Raw genomic sequence first — 24755 nt, 5'->3', positions numbered from 1 at the left:
CCCTCCCTGTGTCCATGTGTTCTCATTTTTCATCACCCGCCTATGAGTGAGAATATGCGGTATTTCATTTTCTGTTCTTGTGTCAGTTTGCTGAGAATGATGTTCTCCAAATTCATCCATGTCCCTACAAACAACACGAACTCATCATTTCTGATTGCTGTATAATATTCCCTAGTGTATATGTGCCACATTTTCCCAATCCAGTCTATCATCAATGGGCATTTGGGTTGGTTCCAGGTCTTTGCTATTGTAAACAGTGCTGCAATGAACATTCGTGTGCATGTGTCCTTATAGTAGAATGATTTATAGCCCTTTGGATATATACCTAGTAATGGGATTACTGGGTCAAATGGAATTTCTATTTCTAAGGCCTTGAGGAATCGCCACACTGTCTTCCACAATGGTTGAACTAATTTACACTCCCACCAACAGTGTAAAAGTGTTCCTTTTTCTCCACATCCTCTCCAGCATCTGTTGTCTCCAGATTTTTTAATGATCGCCATTCCAACTGGCGTGAGATGGTATCTCAATGTGGTTTTGGTTTGCATCTCTCTAATGACCAGTGATGATGAGCATTTTTTCATATGATTGTTGGCCTCATATATGTCTTCTTTCGTAAAGTGTCTGTTCATATCCTTTGCCCATTTTTGAATGGGCTTGTTTGTTTTTTTCCTGTAAATCTGTTTGAGTTCTTTGTAAATTCTGGATATCAGCCCTTTGTCAGATGGGTAAACTGCAAAAATTTTTTCCCATTCTGTTGGTTGCTGATTCACTCTAGTGACTGTCTCTTTTGCCATGCAGAAGCTGTGGAGTTTCATTAGGTCCCATTTGTCTATTTTGGCTTTTGTTGCCAATGCTTTTGGTGTTTTGTTCATGAAGTCCTTGCCTACTCCTATATCCTGGATGGTTTTGCCTAGATTTTCTTCTAGGGTTTTTATGGTGCCAGGTCTTATGTTTAAGTCTTTAATCCATCTGGAGTTAATTTTAGTGTAAGGTGTCAGGAAGGGGTCCAGTTTCTGCTTTCTGCACATGGCTAGCCAGTTTTCCCAACACCATTTATTAAGCAGGGAATCCTTTCCCCATTGCTTGTTTTTGTCAGGTTTATCAAAGATTGTATGGTTGTAGATATGTTGTGTTGCCTCTGATGCCTCTGTTTTGTTCCATTGGTCTATATCTCTGTTTTGGTACCAGTACCATGCTGTTTTGATTACTGTAGCCTTGTAGTATAGCTTGAAATCCGGTAGTGTGATGCCCCCCGCTGTGTTCTTTTTGCTTAGAATTGACTTGGCTATATGGGCTCTCTTTTGGTTCCATATGAAGTTCATGGTGGTTTTTTCCAGTTCTGTGAAGAAAGTCAATGGTAGCTTGATGGGGATAGCATTGATTCTGTAAATTACTATGGGCAGTATAGCCATTTTAACGATATTAATTCTTCCTAAGCATGAATATAGAATGTTTCTCCATCTGTTTGTGTCCTCTCTGATTTCGTTGAGCAGTGCTTTGTAGTTTTCCTTGAAGAGGTCCCTTACGTTCCTTGTGAGTTGTATTCCAAGGTATTTTATTCTTTTTGTAGCAATTGTGAATCGCAGTTCATTCTTGATTTGGCTTTCTTTAAGTCTGTTATTGGTGTAGAGGAAGGCTTGTGATTTTTGCACATTGATTTTATATCCTGAGACTTTGCTGAAGTTGCTTATCAGTTTCAGGAGTTTTTGGGCTGACGCGATGGGGTCTTCTAGGTATACTATCATGTCATCTGCAAATAGAGACAATTTGGGTTCCACCTTTCCTATTTGAATACCCTTTATTTCTTTTTCTTGCCTGATTGCTCTGGCTAGAACTTCCAGTACTATATTGAATAGGAGTGGTGAAAGAGGGCGTCCTTGTTTAGTGCCAGATTTCAAAGGGAATGCTTCCAGTTTTTGCCCATTCAGTATGATATTGGCTGTTGGTTTCTCATAAATAGCTTTTATTACTTTGAGATACATTCCATCGATACCGAGTTTATTGAGGGTTTTTAGCATAAAGCGCTGTTGAATTTTGTCGAATGCCTTCTCTGCGTCAATTGAGATAATCATGTGGTTTTTGTTTTTGTTTCTGTTTATGTGGTGAATTACGTTTATAGACTTGCATATGTTGAACCAGCCTTGCATCCCTGGGATGAATCCTACTTGATCATGATGGATAAGTTTTTTGATTTGCTGTTGTAATAGGCTTGCCAATATTTTATTGAAGATTTTTGCATCTATTTTATCATGGATATTGGCCTGAAGTTTTCTTTTCTTGTTGAGTCTCTGCCGGGTTTTGGTATCAGAATGATATTGGTCTCATAAAATGATTTGGGAAGGATTCCTTCTTTTTGGATTATTTGGAATAGTTTCAGAAGGAATGGTACCAGCTCCTCTTTGTGTGTCTGGTAGAATTCGGCTGTGCCCTTCTTGACCTGGGCTTTTTTTGTGTGGTAGGCTCTTAATTGCTGCCTTGACTTCTGACCTTGTTATTGGTCTAGTCATAGTTTCAGCTTCCTCCTGGTTTAGGCTTGGGAGGACACAGGAGTCCAGGAATTTATCCATTTCTTCCAGGTTTACTAGTTTATGTGCATAGAGTTGTTTGTAATATTCTCTGATGATGGTTTGAATTTCTGTGGAATATGTGGTGATTTCCCCTTTATCGTTTTTTATTGCATCTGTCTGGTTGTTCTCTCTTTTCTTTTTTATCAGTCTGGCTAGTGGTTTGTCTATTTTGTTGATCTTTTCAAAAAACCAGCTCTTGGATTTATTGATTTTTTGAAGGGTTTTTCATGTCTCTATCTCTTTCAGTTCTACTCTGATCTTAGTTATTTCTTGTCTTCTGCTAGGTTTTGAGTTGTTTTGATCTTGCTCCTCTAGCTCTTTCAATTTTGATGATAGGGTGTCAATTTTGGATCTCTCCATTCTCCTCATATGGGCACTTACTGGTTTATATTTTCCTCTAGAGACTGCTTTAAATGTGTCCCAGAGATTCTGGCATGTTGTATCTTCATTCTCATTGGTTTCGAAGAACTTCTTTATTTCTGCCTTCATTTCATTGTTTATCCAGTCAACATTCAAGAGCCAGTTGTTCAGTTTCCATGAAGCTGTGTGGTTCTGGGTTGGTTTCTGAATTCTGAGTTCTAACTTGATTGCACTATGGTCTGAGAAACTGTTTGTTATGATTTCAGTTGTTTTGCATTTGCTGAGGAGTGCTTTACTTCCAATTATGTGGTCAATTTTAGAGTAGGTGTGATGTGGTGCAGAGAAGAATGTATATTCCGTGGATTTGGGGTGGAGAGTTCTGTAAATGTCTATCAGGTTTGCTTGTTCCAGGTCTGAATTCAAGCCCTGGATATCCTGTTGATTTTCTGTCTGGTTGATCTGTCTAATATTGACAGTGGAGTGTTAAAGTCTCCCACTATTATTGTGTGGGAGTCTAAGTCCTTTTATAAGTCATTAAGAACTTGCCTTATGTATCTGGGTGCTCCTGCATTGGGTCCATATATGTTTAGGATCGTTAGCTCTTCTTGTTGTATGAATCATTTTACCATTATGTAATGGCCTTCTTTGTCTCTTTTGATCTTTGTTGCTCTAAAGTCTATTTTATCAGAGATGAGAATTGCAACTCCTGCTTTTTTTTTTTTGCTCTCCATTTGCTTGGTAAATCTTCCTCCATCCCTTTATTTTGAGCCTTTGTGTATCCTTGCATGTGAGATGGGTTTCCTGGATACAGCACACTGATGGGTTTTGGATTTTTGTCCAATTTGCCAGTCTGTGTCTTTTGATTGGTGCATTTAGTCCATTTACATTTATGGTTAATATTGTTATGTGTGAATTTGATCCTTCCATTTTGATGCTAGCTGGCTGTTTTGCCCGTTAGTTGATGTAGATTCTTCATTATGTTGATGCTCTTTAGCATTTAGTGTGATTTTGGAATGGCTGGTACTGGTTGTTCCTTTCTATGTGTAGTGCCTCTTTCAGGAGCTCTTGTAAAGCAGGCCTGGTGGTGACAAAATCGCTTAGTACTTGCTTGTTCGCAAAGGATTTTATTTTTCCTTCGCTTCTGAAGCTCAGTTTGGCTGGATATGAGATTCTGGGTTGAAAGTTCTTTTCTTTAAGGATGTTGAATATTGGCCCCCACTCTCTTCTGGCTTGTAGTGTTTCTGCTGAGAGATCTCCTGTGAGTCTGATGGTCTTCCCTTTGTGGGTGACCCGACCTTTCTCTCTGCCTACCCTTAGTATTTTCCCCTTCATTTCAACCCTGTTGAATCTGACGATTATGGGCCTTGGGGTTGCTCTTCTTGTGGAATATCTTTGTGGTGTTCTCTGTATTTCCAGAATTTGAGAGTTGGCCTGCCTTGCTAGGTGGGGAAATTTTCCTGGATAATATCCTGAAGAGTATTTTCCAGCTTGGATTCATTCTCTTCGTCACATTCTGTTACATCTGTCAAACGTAGGTTAGGTCTCTTCACATAGTCCCACATTTCTTGGAGACTTTGTTCATTTTTTTTGTGCTTTTTTCTCTAATCTTGGTTTCTCATTTTATTTTTTTGAGTTGATCTTCGACTTCTGATATTCTTTCTTCTGCTTGGTCAATTCGGCTGTTGAAACTTGTGCATGTTTCGTGAAGTTCTCGTATTGTGTTTTTCAGCTCCTTCAATTCATTCATATTCCTCTCTACATTATCCATTCTTGTTATCATTTCCTCAAATCTTTTTTCAAATCTTTTTTTAAGGTTCTTAGTTTCTTTGCATTGATTTAATACATGATCTTTTAGCTCACAAAGGTTTCCCATTATCCACCTTCTGAAGTCTAATTCCGTCATTTTGTCACAGTCATTCTCCGTCCAGCTTTGTTCCCTTGCTGGTGAGGAGTTTTGGTCCTTTCTAGGAGGCGAGGTGTTCTGGTTTCGGGTGTTTTCCTCCTTTTTGTGCTGGTTTCTTCCCATCTTTGTGGATTTATCCACTTTTCTGTGTAGTTGCTGACTTTTCGATTGGGTCTCTGAGTGGATGCCCAGATTGTTGATGATGACGTATTTCTGTTACTTGGTTTTCCTTCTACCAGTCTAGCCCCTCCACTGTATGACTGCTGAGGTCCACTCCAGGCCCTGCTTGTCTGGGGTGCACCTATAGCAGCTGCGGAACAGTGAGGGATGCTACCAGTTTCTTTTTCTGCTATCTTTGTCCCAGAATGATGGCTGCCAAATGTCAGTCTTCTGGATATAGAGGGGTCAGGAAGCTGCTTGAGGAGACAGTCTGTACTTTATAGGAGCTCAAGTGCTGAGCTGTGAGCTCTGTTGTTCATTCAGGGCTGTTAGGCTGCTACATTTAATTCTGCTGCAGCAGAACTCATAAAAAAAGCCTTTTTTCTCAGATGCTCTGTCTCGGGGGGTTGGGGCTTTCTTTATGAGTGTCCATTGCACTGTCCTGCTTAGCTAGAGGGCAGTCTAGTGACTATTTGCCTGCCGAGGCTCCACCCTGCTGGTGTGAGGTCCGCCCTGTTGCTGCAGGCTCTGCCCTGCTGCTGCAGTCTCCACCCTGCTGCCACGGGCTATGCCCTGTGGCGGAGTCTCTCTGTTGTGGCGGGTTGCCTTGGCAACGGCAGGCTACATCAGCAGTGGGAGTGTACCTCAGTAGGGGCAGATTGCCTTGGTAATTGCATACATCCCTCCCCCACTGAGCTGCACCTTTTTGGGTTCAGCTGTGCCCGCAGTGAAACTCTCCATGCAGAGTGTTTGGAATCACCATTTGGTTTGTCCCACTGCGCTGGCCCAAAACGTTGTTTCCTTGGAATCTCCTGGCCTGGCTCACTGTCCAAGTCCTGTTCAATCTAATGGATATGCCAATCTGCCCTCTCAAGTCTCAGATTGCCGGTTCAACAGGGCACCCGGACCAGTGCGCTTTGTGCAGAGTGCTGTGGAGTGCTGCTACGCTGTAGCGCCAGCCGTTGGCTGCACTGGCCGCCGGCTACACCAGCCAAAACCACTGCACTGGCATTCTGCATCTCTTTTATACCTGGGAATTTCCCCGTTCTGTGGGCAACAAAGATCTGTTTGGAAATGCGGCCCTTACTCACCCTCCGCGTGTTCACCGAGAGCTTCAATCCTGGGTTGTTCTCACCGTGCCATCTTGAGTCAGTCTCCTCAAGAAAGTGAATTTTAAATTCTCTCTGTCCTCAATCAGTTAACATTTAACATTTATCAATTAACATTAAATAAATTAACATTTATTGAGCACCTGGCATATATAAGATGTCATGATAGTTGTGAAAGATAAAGAGAAATTTACAGTCTAAAAAGGCAGAACAACGTGACACAGTTACTGTAAGTATTGATCACTTGCATGATGCTGATAGTGTTTGAGGCATCATGGGAATAGAAAGGGGCACAGAAAGTGCCTCTTAATGAGTGATCATAACTGGACAATTTCAGCCTCTTAAATGGGCAGATGGCCCATGAAGTGCTGTAAAAAGAGAAGAGATTGTCCTTCTCATGATGAGTGAAAGGATCCTGCATGGGTGCCAGACTTCTTTCTTTGGTTCTATCACCATTGTTTGATTCCATTAGCTTTTAAGTCATCTTAGCAAACAAAAAGCAGAAATGTTCAATTTAATGTCCAATTGTAAGACAATACCATGACACATTTTAAAAGAATACCAACATGTCTGTATTTTGGAAACAACAAACAAAACGCATTGTTGCCATTCCCTTATTTATATCTTCAAAAGACCCACAAATCGTCATTAAAAATATAATTTCTGTCATTTTTCTTTTAACACCCTGTGGTGACTCACCTCGGTCCTGATTCCGGTGACGTTTCCAGTACACTAAGATTAAGACCAGGACCAGAAGAATTACCAGGGAAACAATGCTTAACAATAGTGGAACTGAAAACCAGTAGCCTACAGATATTTAAGAAAGAAAGAGAAAAATGATGTCACTAGAGGAAATTGTTGAGGCAAAAAGTGACAAAGCAATAGAGTTGACCTTTCAGTTGAAATTGTCGTTAAATACATACATATGGAGGTTTACATGCATGACTCTGTATCATTTTAATAATATTTAGATATTAGCAATAGCTAACATGCTGTATTTGGCTACTATGTAACAAGAGCTTTAAATGTATCAATGTATATCACTTAATCTTCACAATATCCCAAGAGATAGATACTATTATCTAACAGATTTAAAGAAAACTGAGGCTTGGAAACTTTAACTGAGATCAAAATCAGAACAGCGAACGGGATAACCAAGGCTTGGTTGAAAGTCTGTTTGCCTCTAAAGCACATATTCTTTGCCATACTGTCTATTAAAAGAATATATGTTTATTGAGGAAACTGTGGAAAATACAGAGAAGTATAAAGCAAAAAAAAAAAAAAAAAAAAAACCTCATTATTTCTACCCCCAGAGATAACTCATCTCAAAGTTTTTATTACATATCTTCTTATCTATGACTTTGTTATTAAATCTCTTTCCAGTAGTCAATCAATGCAACTCAGCCTATATATCAGCTCCTCCGCGTCATGTTGTAATGCAAAGGCAGACGAGGAACTTTTTGATTTGGGAGTCTCTAACATCTCCATACCTCCATAACGGGTTTCGTCACATGACTATTTAACTGACACCTTCAGACTTTTAGACAGGGATTTGTCTAATTTCTATAGTTCCAGTGCTTTGAGCATAATGCTTTGAGCGTGGAAGATTTTTGGTAAATGTTCACAGAATAAACAAACATTATATAAGTAGTATATAAACACTAAGTGATATAAGTGAAATCTGGCATTCTTGGGGGAAAAAAAGAGACATTCTTTTTTAGGTTTTTGTTTTTCAAGAAACTATACCCTTTGCCATGGCTGAATCTAAAGATCTCTTCACAAATATCCAGATTCAACACTGCAAGTCTTTCTGACCAAATTGATGTAAATATCCAACTTCTGATTAGTCTGAGTTTTCAGGGTCTCCAGAAATGCCTAGAGGGGGTGAGCCTTAGAGGCCACTGCACTAAAGAGATGTGTGTAGAAAGTTTTTCCATTTTATTGCTCATAATTTCTCCCAAAAAGAGCAGTAATATTTTTTAGAAGGCTTATTACTGACTGCTTCATCTAGAGTCAGTGCTTCAAAACTACACAGAGAAAAGATTTGGCTATTATGCTAAAACTTCTTGTCTTTATAATCTCTGCTCCCTTTCTTCTCTCCTCTATATTCTCACCTCTTGTATCTATGAGGCCCGAAGACAGTAGTTTAGATAAAAAACACAAGAGAGTAAAAAGGAACTTGGATGAGAGGCATTTGTTTTAAAATGGGTGATGAAAGCACTTCAGATAGGTCCCTTTCTCACAGTGTAGATTACACAGTAGTTTCATCACAGATGTTGCTTCCAGGAAACCTTCCAAATCTCTCTCCCAGATTGAGCCCCTCCTTCTCAACCTCCAGTCCTCTCATGGTGCATCATAGCTTTCTCTCTGGAGAATTCAATGCACAGTTTTACAATTGCCCATCCATTTATCTGTACTCCCTAGTAGATGAGAAACTTAGGGACTGAGTCTTGCTCATTGTTGCATTTTTCATGTTTAACCCAAAATCTGGCCCAGAACAAACCTAATTACATGGTAGTTAAATGGAAGAAATAAATAAATGAATGGATCTCAGCAACAGCATTTGGTGTGTGGGCAATGAACCACATTTATGAAAGTAAAACTTGCTTTATTTGTTTTCTCAACTGTTTTTTATTTTTTCCTTATTTACCCCATCCTTTCTCCAAATAGCTCTTATGCTAAGAGGCTGAAAACTTTGTAGGATATTCATCCCCTTCCAGGTGTGTGCACACAGATACAACCACAGCCACCTTGCTCGCATTCTCTTACCTTTGTTGAAGGTTTGTTTCAAGTTGGTCACAGTCCCCAGGTGCAGCACCTGGCAGATCACCTCCTTCCCCACCTGATTCTTAGGGTCTTTGAACTGGAGGATGCTAGTAACAGACGTGGTCCCATTTGGGTGAGACACAGTCTTTGTGCTGTTTTCAATCCCTGACTGAGGAACCTTCCAGTAGATCATGGGGGCTGGGCGGGCAGTGGCAGAGCAAGTGATATTTAGGTGGTCTTCAGAGAATTTGTAGTGAAGGGATACTATGGGCTGTACTGGGACAAAAAAGAAATACAACCTGTTATCAGCTAAGCACCTGGTCTGAGTCCTGCAGTCTCCTCAGAGAGATGAGGGAAATATGCTTATACAAACATAGTGGAGGCTAGAAAGATAGGGTGGCATATCCTACCCAAAATGGGGACTTTCCAGTTCTTCTTGTTTCTAATTCTCTGATCTGCAGAATGGAGACTGGCCTAGTACAAACCTGTGATGAGAAAGGCCCTCTTTGTAATTTTTCTGTAGCAAAATTAGTTGGATGGACATAGAGTATTGGGAAATCAGATGTTACTTTTCTCTCCCAAACAGTGCAAAGCCTACTTATTCTGTTCTTCTTTTCCGGGAGCAATGTGGCATCTCTGCCTTCTTCTACGAATTCGTCTTCAATGGTTTGACTATAACCCCCAACCAGCATCACCTACTGCCATATATATAGCCTGTATCTATCAGAAGCACCAGGGCAGTTTCAGAACAGAGAGCCCATAGAAAGGCTACTGTTTAGAGACAGAGTCTCGCGCAGCCACACTCCCCAGGCTGGAGTGCAGTGGCGTCATCTCAGCTCACTGCAATCACCTTCTCCTGGTTTAAGTGATTCTCCTGTCTCAGCCTCCCGAGTAACTGGGATTCCAGGTACCCGCCATCATGGCTGGCTAATTTTTGTATGTTAGTAGAGATGGGGTTTTACCATGTTGGCCAGGCTGGTCTTGCACTCCTGACCTCAGGTGATCCACCTGCCTCAGCCTCCCAAAGTGATGGGATTACAGACATCGGCCACTGCACCCGGCCTAGTGATAGTTATTTTCTTCTTGAAGCTGAACCAGTGAATTAGATACATGGGAAAGAGGTGAAAAATCCCTTTTTGAAAGAGCTACACAAAATGCGAATTTGGAATTCATAGCTAATAACCTTAAAAACTCTAAAAATGACTGTTGGAAGAGCATTGGAAATCACCTAAGAGAAAATAACTAGCACATGAAAAAAATTGTTTTCAGGCCAGCTGTAACTTGTACCCTCTTGAAAATCCCCTGATTAGTGAGTTCATTTTTGTTGGACCATAGAATTTTCCTTTTCTAAGCAAATGTAGACTTGTCTTTCTGTGATTGACTTTGGAGCCCACAAGATAGTTAAATCCCAGTACTAACTGAAAGCCTGGGCTATGCTTATAGGTTCAAGAGGCAGGTAGATGACCATGGGTTGGGAGAAGTAGGGCTATGGAACTGTGACTCTGGCTACAGAGTACCCAGATTACTAATGTCTATGAGAACTGGAAGAAGGGAAATAAAACTGAAAATATATGAATATGGTTGTGGCTAGACTGAGTGTCAAGGTCCTATGATGTATCAAAGAATGGCTTAGATGAAAGTTTTAAGGTGTGGCTGGAAAAGGTTGGGGTGGAAGAGAACAGAATCACTAGCTTTAAATCTCAGAGGCATCTGGTTTTCAGGAAAAAAAAAATACAAAAAGTCTATGAGTAAAGGAAGGAGACTAAGAGAAAGAAAGATGAGAGAAAAAGAGGAAGAGAGCAAAAAGAAACAGAAATGAGGGAACGATCCAAGATGGCCGATCGCTAACATCCCGGGATTGCAGCTCTCAGGGAAGGCGCGGAGAACTAGAGGACGCCACACTTTCAGACAAATTCTGGTCGCTCACGGAGCAGAAGATCCCCAGTGGAGGAAACACATGGGTGGCCAGCGTGACTCTCATGGTCGGCACAGTGGTTCCACCGACACCTTGGCGCAGCAGCTCTCAGAGCAGAGTAAACAGGTTTGGAGGACCCGCACGGGTCCCCAGCAGGACACCAGAGCCCGGCGCAGCGGCTGTGACGGCACCTCGGCGCGGCAGCACTTGGCGCAGAGTAAACAGGACCAGTTTCCCTTCTGACCGAGGTTTGGAGCCCTGGGAAGGCAGAGTTGCCTACTACGGACACAAGAAGGAAGCCAGACAGGAGAATCCTGGGCAGAAAAGCACCATCAGTTTTAACGCTGCTGCTCTGGCCCAGGGAACTAACAACCTGGACATCCACTCAAGAGACCTAATCTGAAAGTTGGTAATTTCAAAGAGGACAGGAGGATAAATTTACAATGACGGGAAGAAACCAGCGTAAAAAAGCTGAGAACACTCAAAATCAGAACGCCTCTCCCTCTAAAGATGATCACAGTTCCACATCGACAATGGAACAAGGCTTGATGGAGAACGAGCGCATCCTGATGACAGAATCACTCTTCAAGGAATGGATAATAAAAAACTTCAGTGAGTTAAAAGACCATGTTGTAGCCCAACGTAAAGAAACTAGGAACTTTGAAAAAAGGTTTGATGAAATCCTATTGAGAATAGACAACTTAGAGAGGAGTATGAGTGAATTAATGGAACTGACGAATACAATACAGGAACTCCGAGAAGTATGCACACGTTTAAACACTCGAATTGTTCAAGCAGAAGAAGGGATATCAGAGGTCAAAGTCCAACTTAATGAAATAAAACGTGAAGAAAATATTAGAGAAAAAAGGATAAAAAAGAATGAGCAAAGTCTCCAAGATATGTGGGACTATGTGAAAAGACCAAATTTACGTTTGATAGGTGTACCTGAATGCAACAGAGAGAATGAATCCAAGCTGGAAAATACCCTTCAGGATATTATTCAGGAAAATTTTCCTAAACTAGCAAAGCAGGTCAACATTCAACCCCAGGTAATACAGAGAACACCACAAAGATATTCCTCAAGAAGAGCAACCCCAAGGCACATAATCGTTAGATTCACCAGGGTTGAAACGAAGGAGAAAATACTAAGGGCAGTCAGAGAGAAAGGTCAGGTTACCCACAAAGGCAAGCCTATCAGACTTATAGCAGATCTTTCAGCAGAAACTCTACAAGCCAGAAGAGAGTGGGGGCCAATATTCAACATCCTCAAAGAACAGAACCTTCAGCCCAGAATTTCATATCCAGCCAAACTAAGCTACACAACTGAAGGAAAAATAAAATCTTTTATGAACAAGCAAGAACTCAGAGATTTTATTACCACCAGGCCTGCTTTACAAGAGCTTCTGAAAGAAGCATTACACACAGAAAGAAACAACCAGTATTAGCCTTTCTAAAAATACACCAAAAAGTAAAGAGCACCAACATAAAGAAGAATTTACACCAACGAATGGATAAAACAGCCAGTCAACATCAAATGGCAGTAACCCTAAATTTAAATTGACTAAATCCCCCAATCAAAAGACACAGACACAGCCAAAACCCAATGGCATGTTACATCCAGACCTGTTTCACATGCAAGGATACATAAAGACTCAAAACAAAGGGATGGAGAAAGATTTACCAACCAAATGGAGAGCAAAAATAAATAATAAATAAATAAAAAGCAGGAGTTGCAATTCTCGTATCGGATAAAATAGATTTTAAAGCAACAAAGATATAGTGGTAAAAGGATCAATGCAACAACAAGAGCTAACGATCCTAACACCCAGATTCGAGACTTAGATTCAATGAGACAGAAAATTAATAAGGATATCAAGGACTCGAACTTAGATCTGGAACAAGTAAACTTAATAAATATTTATAGAGCACTCCACTTCAAATACACAAAATATACATTCTTGACAATACCACATCACACCTACCCATAAGTTTAAATGAAACATTGATTGGCCATTATTAATACCCAATTTTTTTCAAAATAAAGCAATATTTCCATTTACTCTCCCTCTTTCTCTTCCTCTTTTTTCCTCTCCTTTACTTATTTTTTTTTCTAAAAAAAAAAAAGAAAGAAACAGAAACGAGAAAAATATGACATAAGAAAAAAATAAGAAAAATTAGGAGGAAGGAAAGAAGGAAGGCAGAGAGGAGGAAAGGAAGGAAGGAGACAGGGAAGAGTAAGAGAGAAAGAAACAAAGAGAATGAAAGAAGTGGAAATCAAGAAAGAAATAGCGTGGATTCTATAGAAAGGACTCATCACAGGCAAAGTAAGTACAAGAAATTTCTTTTGGTGTTGTCCTATCTCCCTTGCATCCTCATCTACTAAGCTATTTCCCTTGCATTCTCATCTACTAAGTCTCTTCTTCCCTGTGGGCAATGTTCTTGGTATGATTGAACTCTCCCTTCAATATTCCTAATAGGGTAACCCTAAGTTTGTCCTCTACTCTCTAAAACTACTGCCATGTGTGCCACACTCCAAAGTTATCTCTTATTCCCACTTCCTAATCTTTCTCTCAGCTGTGTGTCAGTTAAGAGGAAAGGAATCTCATTAAACTAAGCCTCCTGGATTTTAAAAGAATGCTTATTGTCCAGGTATATCTTTAGTTGGCATCATTTCAGGTATGAAATGATATGCTCTATGTGCCCTTATCAATCCTGAAAGAGTTACCCTGAAGCAAAATGAGAAGGACAATCGTACTGGCTCAAGGCTAGCCCAATCTGGCTCTACCCTTAGATCCAAAAAATTGAAGTTGTAAGTGACCCTAGAAATGATCTATTTCACACTTATTGTGCAGACAATGAAACTCCAGTGCAGAGTGGATAGGGCTCTTCTACGGTCACAGGATTGCTAGTGGCAAATCCAGGTCTGAATCTTATTACTGCTAATGGAAAACTTGTTGCCCTCATCATTGTCCTCAAATTACTCCTGTTGACAGCAGAATCGCTCAGAGATGAGATAGCTCCAGTCAAAAAACTCAGTGGATCCCCATAAGCTCTCCAAATAATTGTAAACACAGCTACAGCTTCTCATGACCCTTTCTGTGGTTAAAATCCTGAAAAACTGGGCCCTACGCCTGTTCCAAACATTCTTGAAAATAGTATTTCCAGACACAGACAATGTATTCCAGAGACTCTCACCATAGAGGGTGAGGCAGGGTGTTCCTGAGATCATCCCATAACCAAAGGTACTGAAGAGACACATGTAACACCCTTCATCCTCCAGGGTGGTATTCCAGAAGGTGATGGTTGAGTTTTGGAGTCCCAGCTGGGTAATGTTCAACTTGTCCTTATAGGCAGGCTGGACCACCACCCCATTGCTGTTGCTGAAGGTGGCTACATTTTCAGGGCTTAGAGCTTTCTTTTTCTGCCATGTCACAATCAGAACTTCGTAGGTAGTTTGTAGAGAGCATCTTAAGGAAGCAGGTGTATTCAGCTGTTCTCTTTCATCCTGGGTCAACACATCCACTATGGAATCAGAAAAGAACATTTATATTTAAAGATTGTAACACACATACACTTTTTCCTGATTACAAATACAATGTATTTTCAATGTCAAACATAGAAAAAATAGAGAAAATGCAAAGAAAAAAACATTTGTTTACATTGCTACATGGTTCCAAAGAGATACACAGGGTCAAATATGTTTGTTCAATCTTTAAAGAATAGTAACAGAGTAGAAAAACAATAAATCAACTCTCAGTTACAAAAAATTGTGAAGGACCTCTCTAAGGTGTGAAGAAGATACAATGAGATTGAAGATGTAAACGGCCAGGTAGGATAGCAGCTTCACCAAGCATGTCCACGCTTGGAGAAGTAGAAACAAAGAGCCAGAAAAGGCCAAACGATAACAGGCAGAGTGATCACTTCAGGTAAAGAAGATGAAGCAGCCTTATGGATTCCACACAAACACACACACATCCACACATTCTCCAAAGGAAGCAGGCAGAACAGAGGTGTCTGCCTCCAGGAAGCAAGAGAGGTAGGTAGAGAGATGTATGGGACAATGCTCTGGAGGATCTTGAAACTGACACACAAATAATAATTTACACACCTCCACTTTCATTAAATGCGACGCGATAATTTCTTCCCTTCTACAATATTAGCAACTCATAATATAATAGATTATTCGATGGAAAATCTCAACATAGTAACAAATAGCCAAACTTTTGAGAAGGCCAACACAATGAAAGAGAGAAATAATAAACTGTACAAACCCAATAACTTGTACCAAATGAATAAAGATATCATAAGCCAATAAATACTTTGACATGAATACATGTGACATCCTAAGCATAATTAAAGCATTATAAATAGAAATTAGAGACATAGAAAATGAAAAATATAAAATTGCAATAGGTTGGCCAGCTTAGCAAAATGGAGGTCACTGAAGAGTAAATTAGTCAACAATAAGACCAGGCCATAAAATTCTTCTAGAATGTAGCACAAAGAGATAATGATACAACAGGAATTAAGGAAAAATTCAATGAGCAGACTTAAATGTTCCAAAATCAGTCCAATAAGACTTCTAAAAGGAGGGGTAAAAGAGAATGGAAGACAAAAGCACTATAAGAGGAGAAAAAGTATTTTTCAAAATGATAAAAGGAACACTCTAAAATCAGATCTATTCTATTAATTATGAACATTTATGCACCTAACAACATAACTCTGAAATATATAAAGCAAACACTACTAGAATTACAAAGGAAAAATTTTACATCCACAATCATATTAAGATCCTTCAATTTCATATGTTTAAACAATTATTAAAGCAAAAAAGTTAAATAGAAAATACCAAAAACTGCCAGGTACAATGGCTTATGCATGTAATCCCAGTGCTTTGGGAAGGCAAAGCAGAAGAATCACTTGAGACCAGGAGTTCAAGATCAGCCTTGGCAACAGTATGAGAACCTTGTCTCTACTAACAATGTAAAAATTAGCCAGCTGTGGTGGTGGCACATACTTGTAGTTCTAGCTACTGAGGAGCCTAGGACAGGAAGATTGCCTAAGCCCAGGAGTTCAAGGCTGGAGTGAGCAATGATCACATCATGGTACTCCAGCCTGGGTGACAAAGTAAGACCATACCATGAAGAAAATAAAATTTGAAAAACAATACATATTTATATATACACATCAGGTATTTAATAGTATAAATGTTTTATATGTTTATATAGAGATACACTATGTACTTTATATGTATGTAGGTATCTCTGTGTGTGTGTATATATACATATATTTATATATATATATATATAAATTTCTTCCCTTCTCCAATACTAGCAACTCATACTATGATAGATTATTTGATGGAAAATCTCAACATAATAACAAATAGCCAAACTTATGAGAAAGTCAATACAATGAAAGAGATATAATAAACTCTATAAACCCAATAACTCATACTAAATGAATAAAGATAACATAAGCCCCTTCCACACCCCCGCAACACACACACTTTACTCAAAGAAAGGATGTATAATCTTTTCAAAACACACATAAAACATTCTTCCAAACTGAACTCAAAATAGGCTACAAAAAGGTTGTTACTCTATGTATGGTCTTGAACATAGTTCGTAATACAATAAAATTAGAAATCTACATACTTCTTTTAAGTCCTAGGTACATGAGAAATCATAGAAGAAATCATAAAGTATGATAGCTGAATGACAATGAGCGCATAATATGTTATAAATCTATAGAAATGGGTAAGACAGGCTGGGCACAGTGGCTCACATCTGCAATTCCAACAGCTTGGGAGGTCAAGGTGGGCAGATCACTTGAGGTTTGAAGTTTGAGACCAGCCTGGCCAGCAAGGTGAAACCCCAGCTCTACTAAAATACAAAAGTTAGCTGGGTGTGGTGGTGGGGCGCCTGTAATCCCAGCTACTCAGGAGGCTGAGGCAGGAGAATTGCGTGAACCTTGGAGGTCTCAGCAGTGAGCTGAGATCGTGCTACTGCACTCCAGCCTGGTGACAGAGTGAAATTCTGTCTCAAAAAAAAAAAAAAAAAAAAAGAAATGGGCAAGACAGTTCTCAGAGAAACATATTTAATTCTAGCAACATTTAATAGAAAAGAGATATTGAAAAATGAATACACTTACTTCCAAACCTCCTATCCTTCCTTTCAAAAACTGCAGTGAATTAAAGAAGATAAAGGCACTAACTAATACAATGGTACAGAAAATGTAAACTTGATCACAAGCATCCAAACTTGTTTTTAAAGACTGATAATATAGATAAAATGTTGCTAAGTATAAGTAGAGGAAAAAAAGAGGCTGAGCAAACAGCTCCCCAGCAATATCAGCGAATGAAAGATGGTGTAACAAATACAGGCTGGAACCCCTGAGTATTGCATAATTCAAGGCTAAATGATGTGCACTCTTGGAAGATGTGAAAAGTTCCGGGAAACAACATCTGTTGCTACGATTGAGGTTTCCTTAAAGTTGGTTGAGATTCTGCAGAACAGAGGTTTGAAGAAATGATTGCTTTTAGAAAGCAGAGTGAAAGGGGACTCAAAACTAGAGTGCAACTCTTGGATGAGTTTTTCTTTTTTCTTTTTGACTATGGAAGAAATCATTTCGGGGACATTTACAATTCTTTGCTACTTCTATGGCATCCCATTTAGATTCCTCTGTTCAGTTGATAAGTCCTGTCATGAATGTCATGGACCAGAGCCCACCTGATCTTCATCAGCATCACCCACATCTATGGAGGCTGATGCTGAGCAACATCACACTGCAGTGATGAAAAGGCCATTAGCAAAGTGAGTGTGACCTCCCAAGGAACCGAGGAGGCAGAGCTAGGAACTTCCATTGATAAGTAGATGGCATAGCCACATTTGTTATACAACAGATAATATAAGCATGTATAACTTCTACATTTCATTGTTTTCTACATTTTTTTCTGTAAAAAGGGAACACACCCAATTTTAAGGCTTACTGCCAGATTACCTTCCAAAAAGACTGAATTCAAGCATTCCCATATTTTTATAGACACAGGAAATCATTATTTGTAAGAGTTTTTCAATTCAGTAAGTAAAAAATGGCATTTCAATTTAGAGGATATTTTCCATAAGGCTGGTTCATCTACTAGGGAAACAGCTTCTAAATATCAAAGTGTGCTTCGACATTGAAAACAAAAATGTGGGAAACAGAAAGAACCACTCTCACTCCTCCAAACAGATTAAATGTTTAAATAATTCACGCAGATAAATGGAACCAGCATCACACAAACAATAGTGGCCAAATGTCTTAACTCCAGAAATTGGGTTTGCTGGAATCCAAGCAGGGAAATTGAGCTTCTTTACCTTGTGCTGTGCATAGCATCACTGCTGCCATGCCCCAAACCAGGCTGTGGGTAGACAGATGACAGAAGAGCATCCTGACCACCTGAAGACAGAAAACAAAGTACAGAAATGGGGTTTGGATTTGGACAAAGCCAAGGAAGCTTCAGTATAATCGTTATTTCAGGGAATGTCGTAGCTGAGTTTTTACCCACCAAAGAACTTTGGTTCTGTGGGAGCAGAACGAGAGGTTATAAATGCAAGAAATAATAAAGCATGTTAAGCTTATGAGGAGGGAAAAGCAGCAGCACGGCTCCAACACAATAGCAATCCCTGGCAACTTGGGACCTTGTTCCTAAAGCCACCACTGTCAAGAGCGAGGTCTCAAAGACACAGGACCACTGGGGAAAACAAACTGCCTTAAATAAATACAGGAAATGCTGAGAATACAAATGTTAAACAGCATCCACTTGCCAAAAAACATTCACATCTGTTAATAATAAAAATGTAACTCAAGGGTAACCACTTTTCAGGAACATTATTTGACTGCCTTGAATTTTGTTGAGGTTCATTTTAATTCTGCAAGTCTTATATATAAAATGCATGTTTTAAAAACCAGCACTGGCTTTAATTTTTTCCTTCATTGCCTTATTTTCATCTGTGTGGGCAGAAATCCTTGGCCTTCTTACAAATCATGGGAGTATTTAAGAGAATGTTATTCTGGGCATCATCCTTCTATAAAATGATAAGGCAGGGTAGAGGCAGCTGAACGTTTCTCTGCAGTAGTCCCATGAATCCATTCATTTGGTCTGTATGTATGTTTATGGGGGGCAAAGGCAAGAAATGTAATTTTTTCCTATATGTTTTCTATATTTCTATTTTTCATAATAGAAATATGTAAAGAATGTAACTTTTACCTGTATTTTCTTAACTGAACTTTAGTTTTATTTCATGTTACTATTCCAATTAGAGGTAAGAATTTAAATAAATGTTGCATAATCTCTGTCAGTCTCCCACAAACCCAACACTCCATAATTGTCCCAACCTCTAGCATTGCATCTACATTCCTGGGGGTTCAGAAAATGCCAAGCTATAAGACAGGACTACTAATCATTGATTACAACCATCTATTATGCTAGCATTTGCTAAAATGGCTGTGTCCCCTCAAGTCATCACTGTCATTAATTTGTGCAATTATTGCCCACAAGATGAGCTGGTGTTCGCTCATGTTCTTTCAGGCTGTCCCTGGGTTCCCTTTGTGCTGGGTGAAAGGAAATTCTACAAGGCTTTCCGCCTAAATTCCCATGTATCTACCCGTCTCTGTTTTACTGTTCCCTCGTCATGATGAACAAGCATGCTGCTTCCTACAGTCCCTTCAAGGGACTGTGAGACACAGGCATTTTTTTTTTCTTGCATCTCAACAACTACTTGCATGTTCTATTTTCTACTCACCTGAACTTTCCATGTCCGGGGGGTGGGCATAGGGCCTTATTTTGGGAATGCAAACTGGTATCTGAGCATAAACATCAATCAGTCCCATTTTGCTCTCCCAGCCTAGAAAATATTTATCTCTCTGAGCCAGAAAAGCTGGTTTCTCCATCACTCTGCATTCATCCAATCAACTCTTTCTAGCATGAACATTATATCCTTGATCTTTTAGCATTTAGGCATTTGAAACTGGAATGGCAAGGCTCTTGGTATTGCAAAATGCTGGATTTTAAACTAAAATGTATTTTCTGCTTAGAATTCCTCCTCTAAGGCAATGGGTGCTTAACTGTCTGATTTGAAACACCAGAGGACAAAAATAAAGTACTGGAATAAAAAGCCACACCAGATGATACATTAAAACAATACTCCAACTTATATTTTGCATAAATTAACTAAACCATGAATACTAACATTTATTGAATAGTTATTATGTACTAGACACTGTTCTTAGCATTTGAGATAAAGTATTTCATCCAATATTTCATATAAATCTATATAGGAGGCACTATTATGATCATCACTTTCAAAATAAAGAATATGAGGCACAGAGAAGTGAAGTAACTTGCCCAAGGTCACACAGCTATGAAGTGACAGAGAAGGGGTGAAAGCCCAGGCATTCTGGTTCCAGAGCTTAAAACCACAATCACTACACCATCTTGCCTCCTCTATGTATAAAGTTTTGTTGGTTTTAAAATCTCCCTCTATCATTACAAAACTACATTGTTATTGCCTATGGCCCAATCATGATCGTGAGGCATTACCAAATTGCTATTCACACAGCAGTCTCTGCTTCACTGCCCTGCAACAATATGTTAAATTCAGTTTTGAAAGTGTAATTAAGAAGCATTCAAACAGGTTGCCACAGAGCCAAGGAATCTCTGAAAGCCACTGAGTCACAGTCTAGAAGCTCTGCTGGTAATATAGCGTGACCCCATCTATCACTACCTGCCACTCAGTCCCTACAAACATGTTATCCAATCTCCTGTCACTGTGCTTTCCACCTTGCATACCAAGCTCCATTTCACCATTCTTTCAATGACTTGAAATCACCAAGCTATTTCCTGCATCTGTTCTTTTATTTATGCTCTCAGTTGAATAAAAGAAAGGAACAAATTGTGAATAATTAAATCCAAGAATAACATCAAATTGATCATCGTTGTACCCAGAAGAGCTTCTCTTTTGGACTTTTATCTCTCAGGCACTCAAGTCATTCAGGATGTCTTGCTTTTCCCCTACCTAGATATGTAATTAGTCACTACACACATTAGCTTCTCGCATGTGAAGTGTTTTCCCTTACTACCCTAGTCTCAGCTCATAACGTGGTGTTTTGTGCAGTAGTCTTGTCTTCCAGCGGAACTGAACTTCTGCCAATATAGTTGACCCACTATCTCTGTGGGTTCTGTATCCATGGATTCAGGTAACCACAGATGGAAAACACATTTTTTTAAAAAAGCGTCTGCACTGAACAAATACAGGTCTTTGTCATTATTGCCTAAATAATACAGCACAAGAACTATTTGTATAGAATCTACATTGTATTAGGAATTATAAATAATGGAGAGATTAGTTTATATATATGGGAGGACATGTATAGCTTATATTCAAACATTGTGGCATTTCATATAAGGGACTTGCACCATCCACCCACTGGTATAGGTGAGGGTTTTGGAACAAAGCCCCCATGGATACCAAGGACAACTGTACTTCTTTCGTTGATTCTAATACTAATCATCTCAATTGGGTCTGACTTCATTCCAGGCACTATGGTAGGCGCTTTGGAGACAATGGTGGATAACGCAGATATAGTCCCTAACTTAGTTAAGTTTACTATCCAGCTTATGTGTTTACACAATATTGACAGATTAATTTTCCTTCAATTCCCCTTTGCACAGGTTGCCTTCCCACTAAAAATCTTCTACAGCCCCTTGCTATCTAGAGAAAACTGTTTACAGTTCTCAGCCTATTTTCATTCTTGCAAATTAATTTCCACAGCCTTCCTATGTGTCCCCTCTGTGACACCTAGCCTTTTCTACTTCTAAATGCACCACACAATTTCCTGCCTTGGTATTGTTGCTTGAGCCATTCCTCCTATGTGGAATGTCTTCCTCCTCACTTGTATTTACATAAGGTCTTACTTTTACGAGCCTGATTATAGTCATGTCGTTAGACAGTGATCACCCTCTTCTGAAGCACCTTCTCCTTAGGTCTTTTGGAACTTTTAGTGCTCGGAGAAGATTCAAGCATCTTCCTCCAGTGCCAAAGGGATCCTATCTCCCTTTGTCCACCACACCACAGCTTCCAGATCATGTCTGAAAACATCTGTCTGCTTTCTAGTTTGAGAGAAGATGACTACCTCCCAAGTATATTCACCATCTGCCCTATACCCTGAGACACTGTTTCCAGCATGCGTACTACCTGTCAACACACTCCCAACCCCCACCACTCCCCACAGCTACCAGTCTTTCATTCTCTCTTGTCAGTGGAAAAATAACATAACACTGAAGCAGACCTGACAATTTTGAAACTATGATTCTTTCTCAGACTGTGTTAAATTCCTGAGGTTGGGACATTGGCTGCTTGTTTGGTTAGAAACAATCTCTTATTTGGCTCTGTCTATTCTTTTATGGTATTTAGCAGTATGAACATAGTCTTCTATAAAGTAGTGGTCTCTCGGTGCCTGTCTCATTGCCCCCAAGAGCCTCAATAACCACTAAATCCTGTTGCTTTAGTGGATGTCCTAACGCAGGAGCTCTCCTGGAGAGAGCGAGCCTGGAAATCTGCATCCCCGCCGCAGCTTTTCGTGTTAACACGAACCCACGCAGCATTCTTCATTCTCTTTTGGGGGCAGTTTAAAATAGGGGACGCCTCCCCAGCTTTGGGAGCTGGAGCCCGAGAGCCGAGCCATAAGCCTGCAGGGGGATGCGCCAGCCTCGCCATCTCGGAACAAGCGCCTCCGGAGCCCCCCGGCCTATGCATCTTTTATTCAGGGAATTGGAATGGAGAACCCCCAACGCCAGCAGCGGCCTGTAAACCACCCTTTGGAAGGCAAAATCCGCTCCTCAGCAAGGGATAGCGCTTAGAGAAAAGCGCGGCCATCAACCCCACAGATCAAGTCCCCGGACATGATTGTGGCGAGAACCGAAGCTCCGCGCCTCCCACTGCCACCCGCCGCAGGGCCTCCGTCGACATCGCCCTCCCTGCGCTCTCCTTCCCAAGCCCCTTCCCCGCTCACCAGCCTCGGCATCCTCGCTCCCGGAGGCGCGCGTGGCCGACTGCGGCTGTGTGCCTGGAACGCTGACGGCGGAGAACGTCACCTGTGCCCCGCCGTCCCTCCCACGTCTTACTCCTCCCTAGCCCCCTTCTTCCACTCCCCTTTTCCCACGCCCTCCCAGGAGCGGAGGCTGTCTGTGTGGGGGCAATTAAGTGATGTTCGTGTTCACCTTTGTCTATTTTCAGATATTTTTCCCTTTTCAGAGGTGACCACTAGTGAAACTAAGACTGTGTTTGGTGGGGGCGGGGGGAATCATTTTTTTCTTCCATTTTCCTGTAAACTGGACTGAGAAAGGAAATGAGGTAGGAGGTTGCGGAGATGAATTGTTGAACTGTTAGCTCTTGATGTAGTGGCAAAGGATTCAAGCTGAATATAACCAATAGATTTTTTTTTTAAGAAAAAACCCACATTTATTATTTTTAAACCCAGATACAACTTATATATCTAAGCAATCAATTCCGTAATGATTTCACCTTTCATGATGTAACCGGTTGTTTACTGAAGAGTTTCCTCCCATTTGCATTAATGAGGATTCTTTTTTTTTTTCTTTCCTTTTTTTTTTTTTTGTAACAAGTTCCAGAGTTCTTGGCTCTAAAAACAAACAAAAAAGGCAAAGAAATCATCCAATGTTCATCTCCTGAAGCCTTGTGTGTTTTACTACCACCACCCTCTCAGAAGAAGCTGGGACAACGTTTTGGGGCTTTGTTTTTGCTTCTTTTTACAGATAAGGTCTCGCTCTGTTGTCCACGGGAGAGGGCAAGTGGTGCGATCATAACTCACTCCTGGGCTCAAGGGATCCTCTCACCTCAGCCTCTGGAGTAGTAGCTAGAACGATAGATGTGCAGCCACTATGTCCAGCTATTTTTTTTAGACATGGGGTCTTGCTATGTTGCCCTGGCTGGTCTGGAATTTCTAGCCTCAAATGATCCTCCTGCCTACGCTTCCAAAGCAGTGGGATGGCAGGTATGAACCACTGCACCTGACCTATTCTCCTACTTCTAGCACTGTAGACTAGGCTCACCCGATTTTGAATTTTATTTGAATAACATCAGAGCGTATGTTCTCACTTGTATCTGGGTTTTTCACTCAACAGTAGATTTTAAATATCCATCCAAGTTATTGCCTGTAGTGTGGCTTATTCATTCTCACTGATGTATAGTAGTCTATTCTATAAATACTGTGTATTACAATCTATTTATTCTTCTTTTAATAAACATTTGTTTGTTTTTCAAATTGGAGGCATTTTTCATAGTGGTACTATAAACATTCTTATGCATGTCTTTTCATAAGCATATGTACATCATTCTATTACTTTTTTGCCATATGTTTTTCTATCACTTTATTTTTAACTTTTCTTATTAGAGAAATATTAACTGCACACTTGAAAAAAAAAGAAGCCTGCCACCTTGGCCTCCCAAAGTGCTGGGATTACAGGTGTGAGCCACTGCACTTAGCTTTAACCTATTTGTATTTTGTGATTACTGATATTAATAGGACATTTAAAGCTTTTATATTTTACTATAGTATATTTTCTTCTATCTTATCTTTCATTAGGCTAAATATTCTTTTGCTACATTAAGAGTTATATTTCTGGCTGGGCACAGTAGCTCACGCCTGTAATCCCAGCACTTTGGGAGGCTGAGGTGGGTGTACCACTTGAGGTCAGGAGTTTGAGACCAACCTGCCCAACCTGACCAATAAGGTGAAACCTCGTCTCAATAAAATATACAAAAATTAGGTGGGCATGGTACCTGGTGCCTGTAATTGCAGCAACTTGGGAGGCTGGGGCAGGAACAATTGCTTGCACCAGGGAAGCAGAGGTTGCAGTGAGCAGAAATTGCACCATTGCATTCCAGCCTGGGTGACAGAGCAAGACTGCA

General features: G+C 40.2%; 1 protein-coding gene across 1 annotated transcript in view; it reads right to left on the bottom strand.

Moving 5' to 3' along the window:
* Positions 1-22878, bottom strand: part of LOC100412839 (OX-2 membrane glycoprotein) — a 34633-nt gene extending 11755 nt beyond the window's left edge. Inside the window, exons 1-5 of the mRNA XM_035274179.3 lie at positions 22837-22878; positions 18141-18222; positions 13978-14304; positions 8871-9143; positions 6801-6908 (exon numbers count right to left, since the gene is read on the bottom strand). Of these exons, the coding sequence (XP_035130070.2) occupies positions 6801-6908; positions 8871-9143; positions 13978-14304; positions 18141-18222; positions 22837-22848 (802 nt within the window). The 5' untranslated portion in view covers positions 22849-22878. The remainder of the gene's footprint in view (positions 1-6800; positions 6909-8870; positions 9144-13977; positions 14305-18140; positions 18223-22836) is intronic.
* Between the last annotated feature and the right edge of the window lie 1877 nt (positions 22879-24755).

The sequence above is a fragment of the Callithrix jacchus genome, chromosome 15 (assembly GCF_049354715.1).
Source record: "Callithrix jacchus isolate 240 chromosome 15, calJac240_pri, whole genome shotgun sequence".
Classification (NCBI taxonomy): domain Eukaryota; kingdom Metazoa; phylum Chordata; class Mammalia; order Primates; family Cebidae; genus Callithrix; species Callithrix jacchus.
Note: the sequence above shows the minus strand (reverse complement) of the source record. Positions and strands in the feature narration are given on the sequence as shown.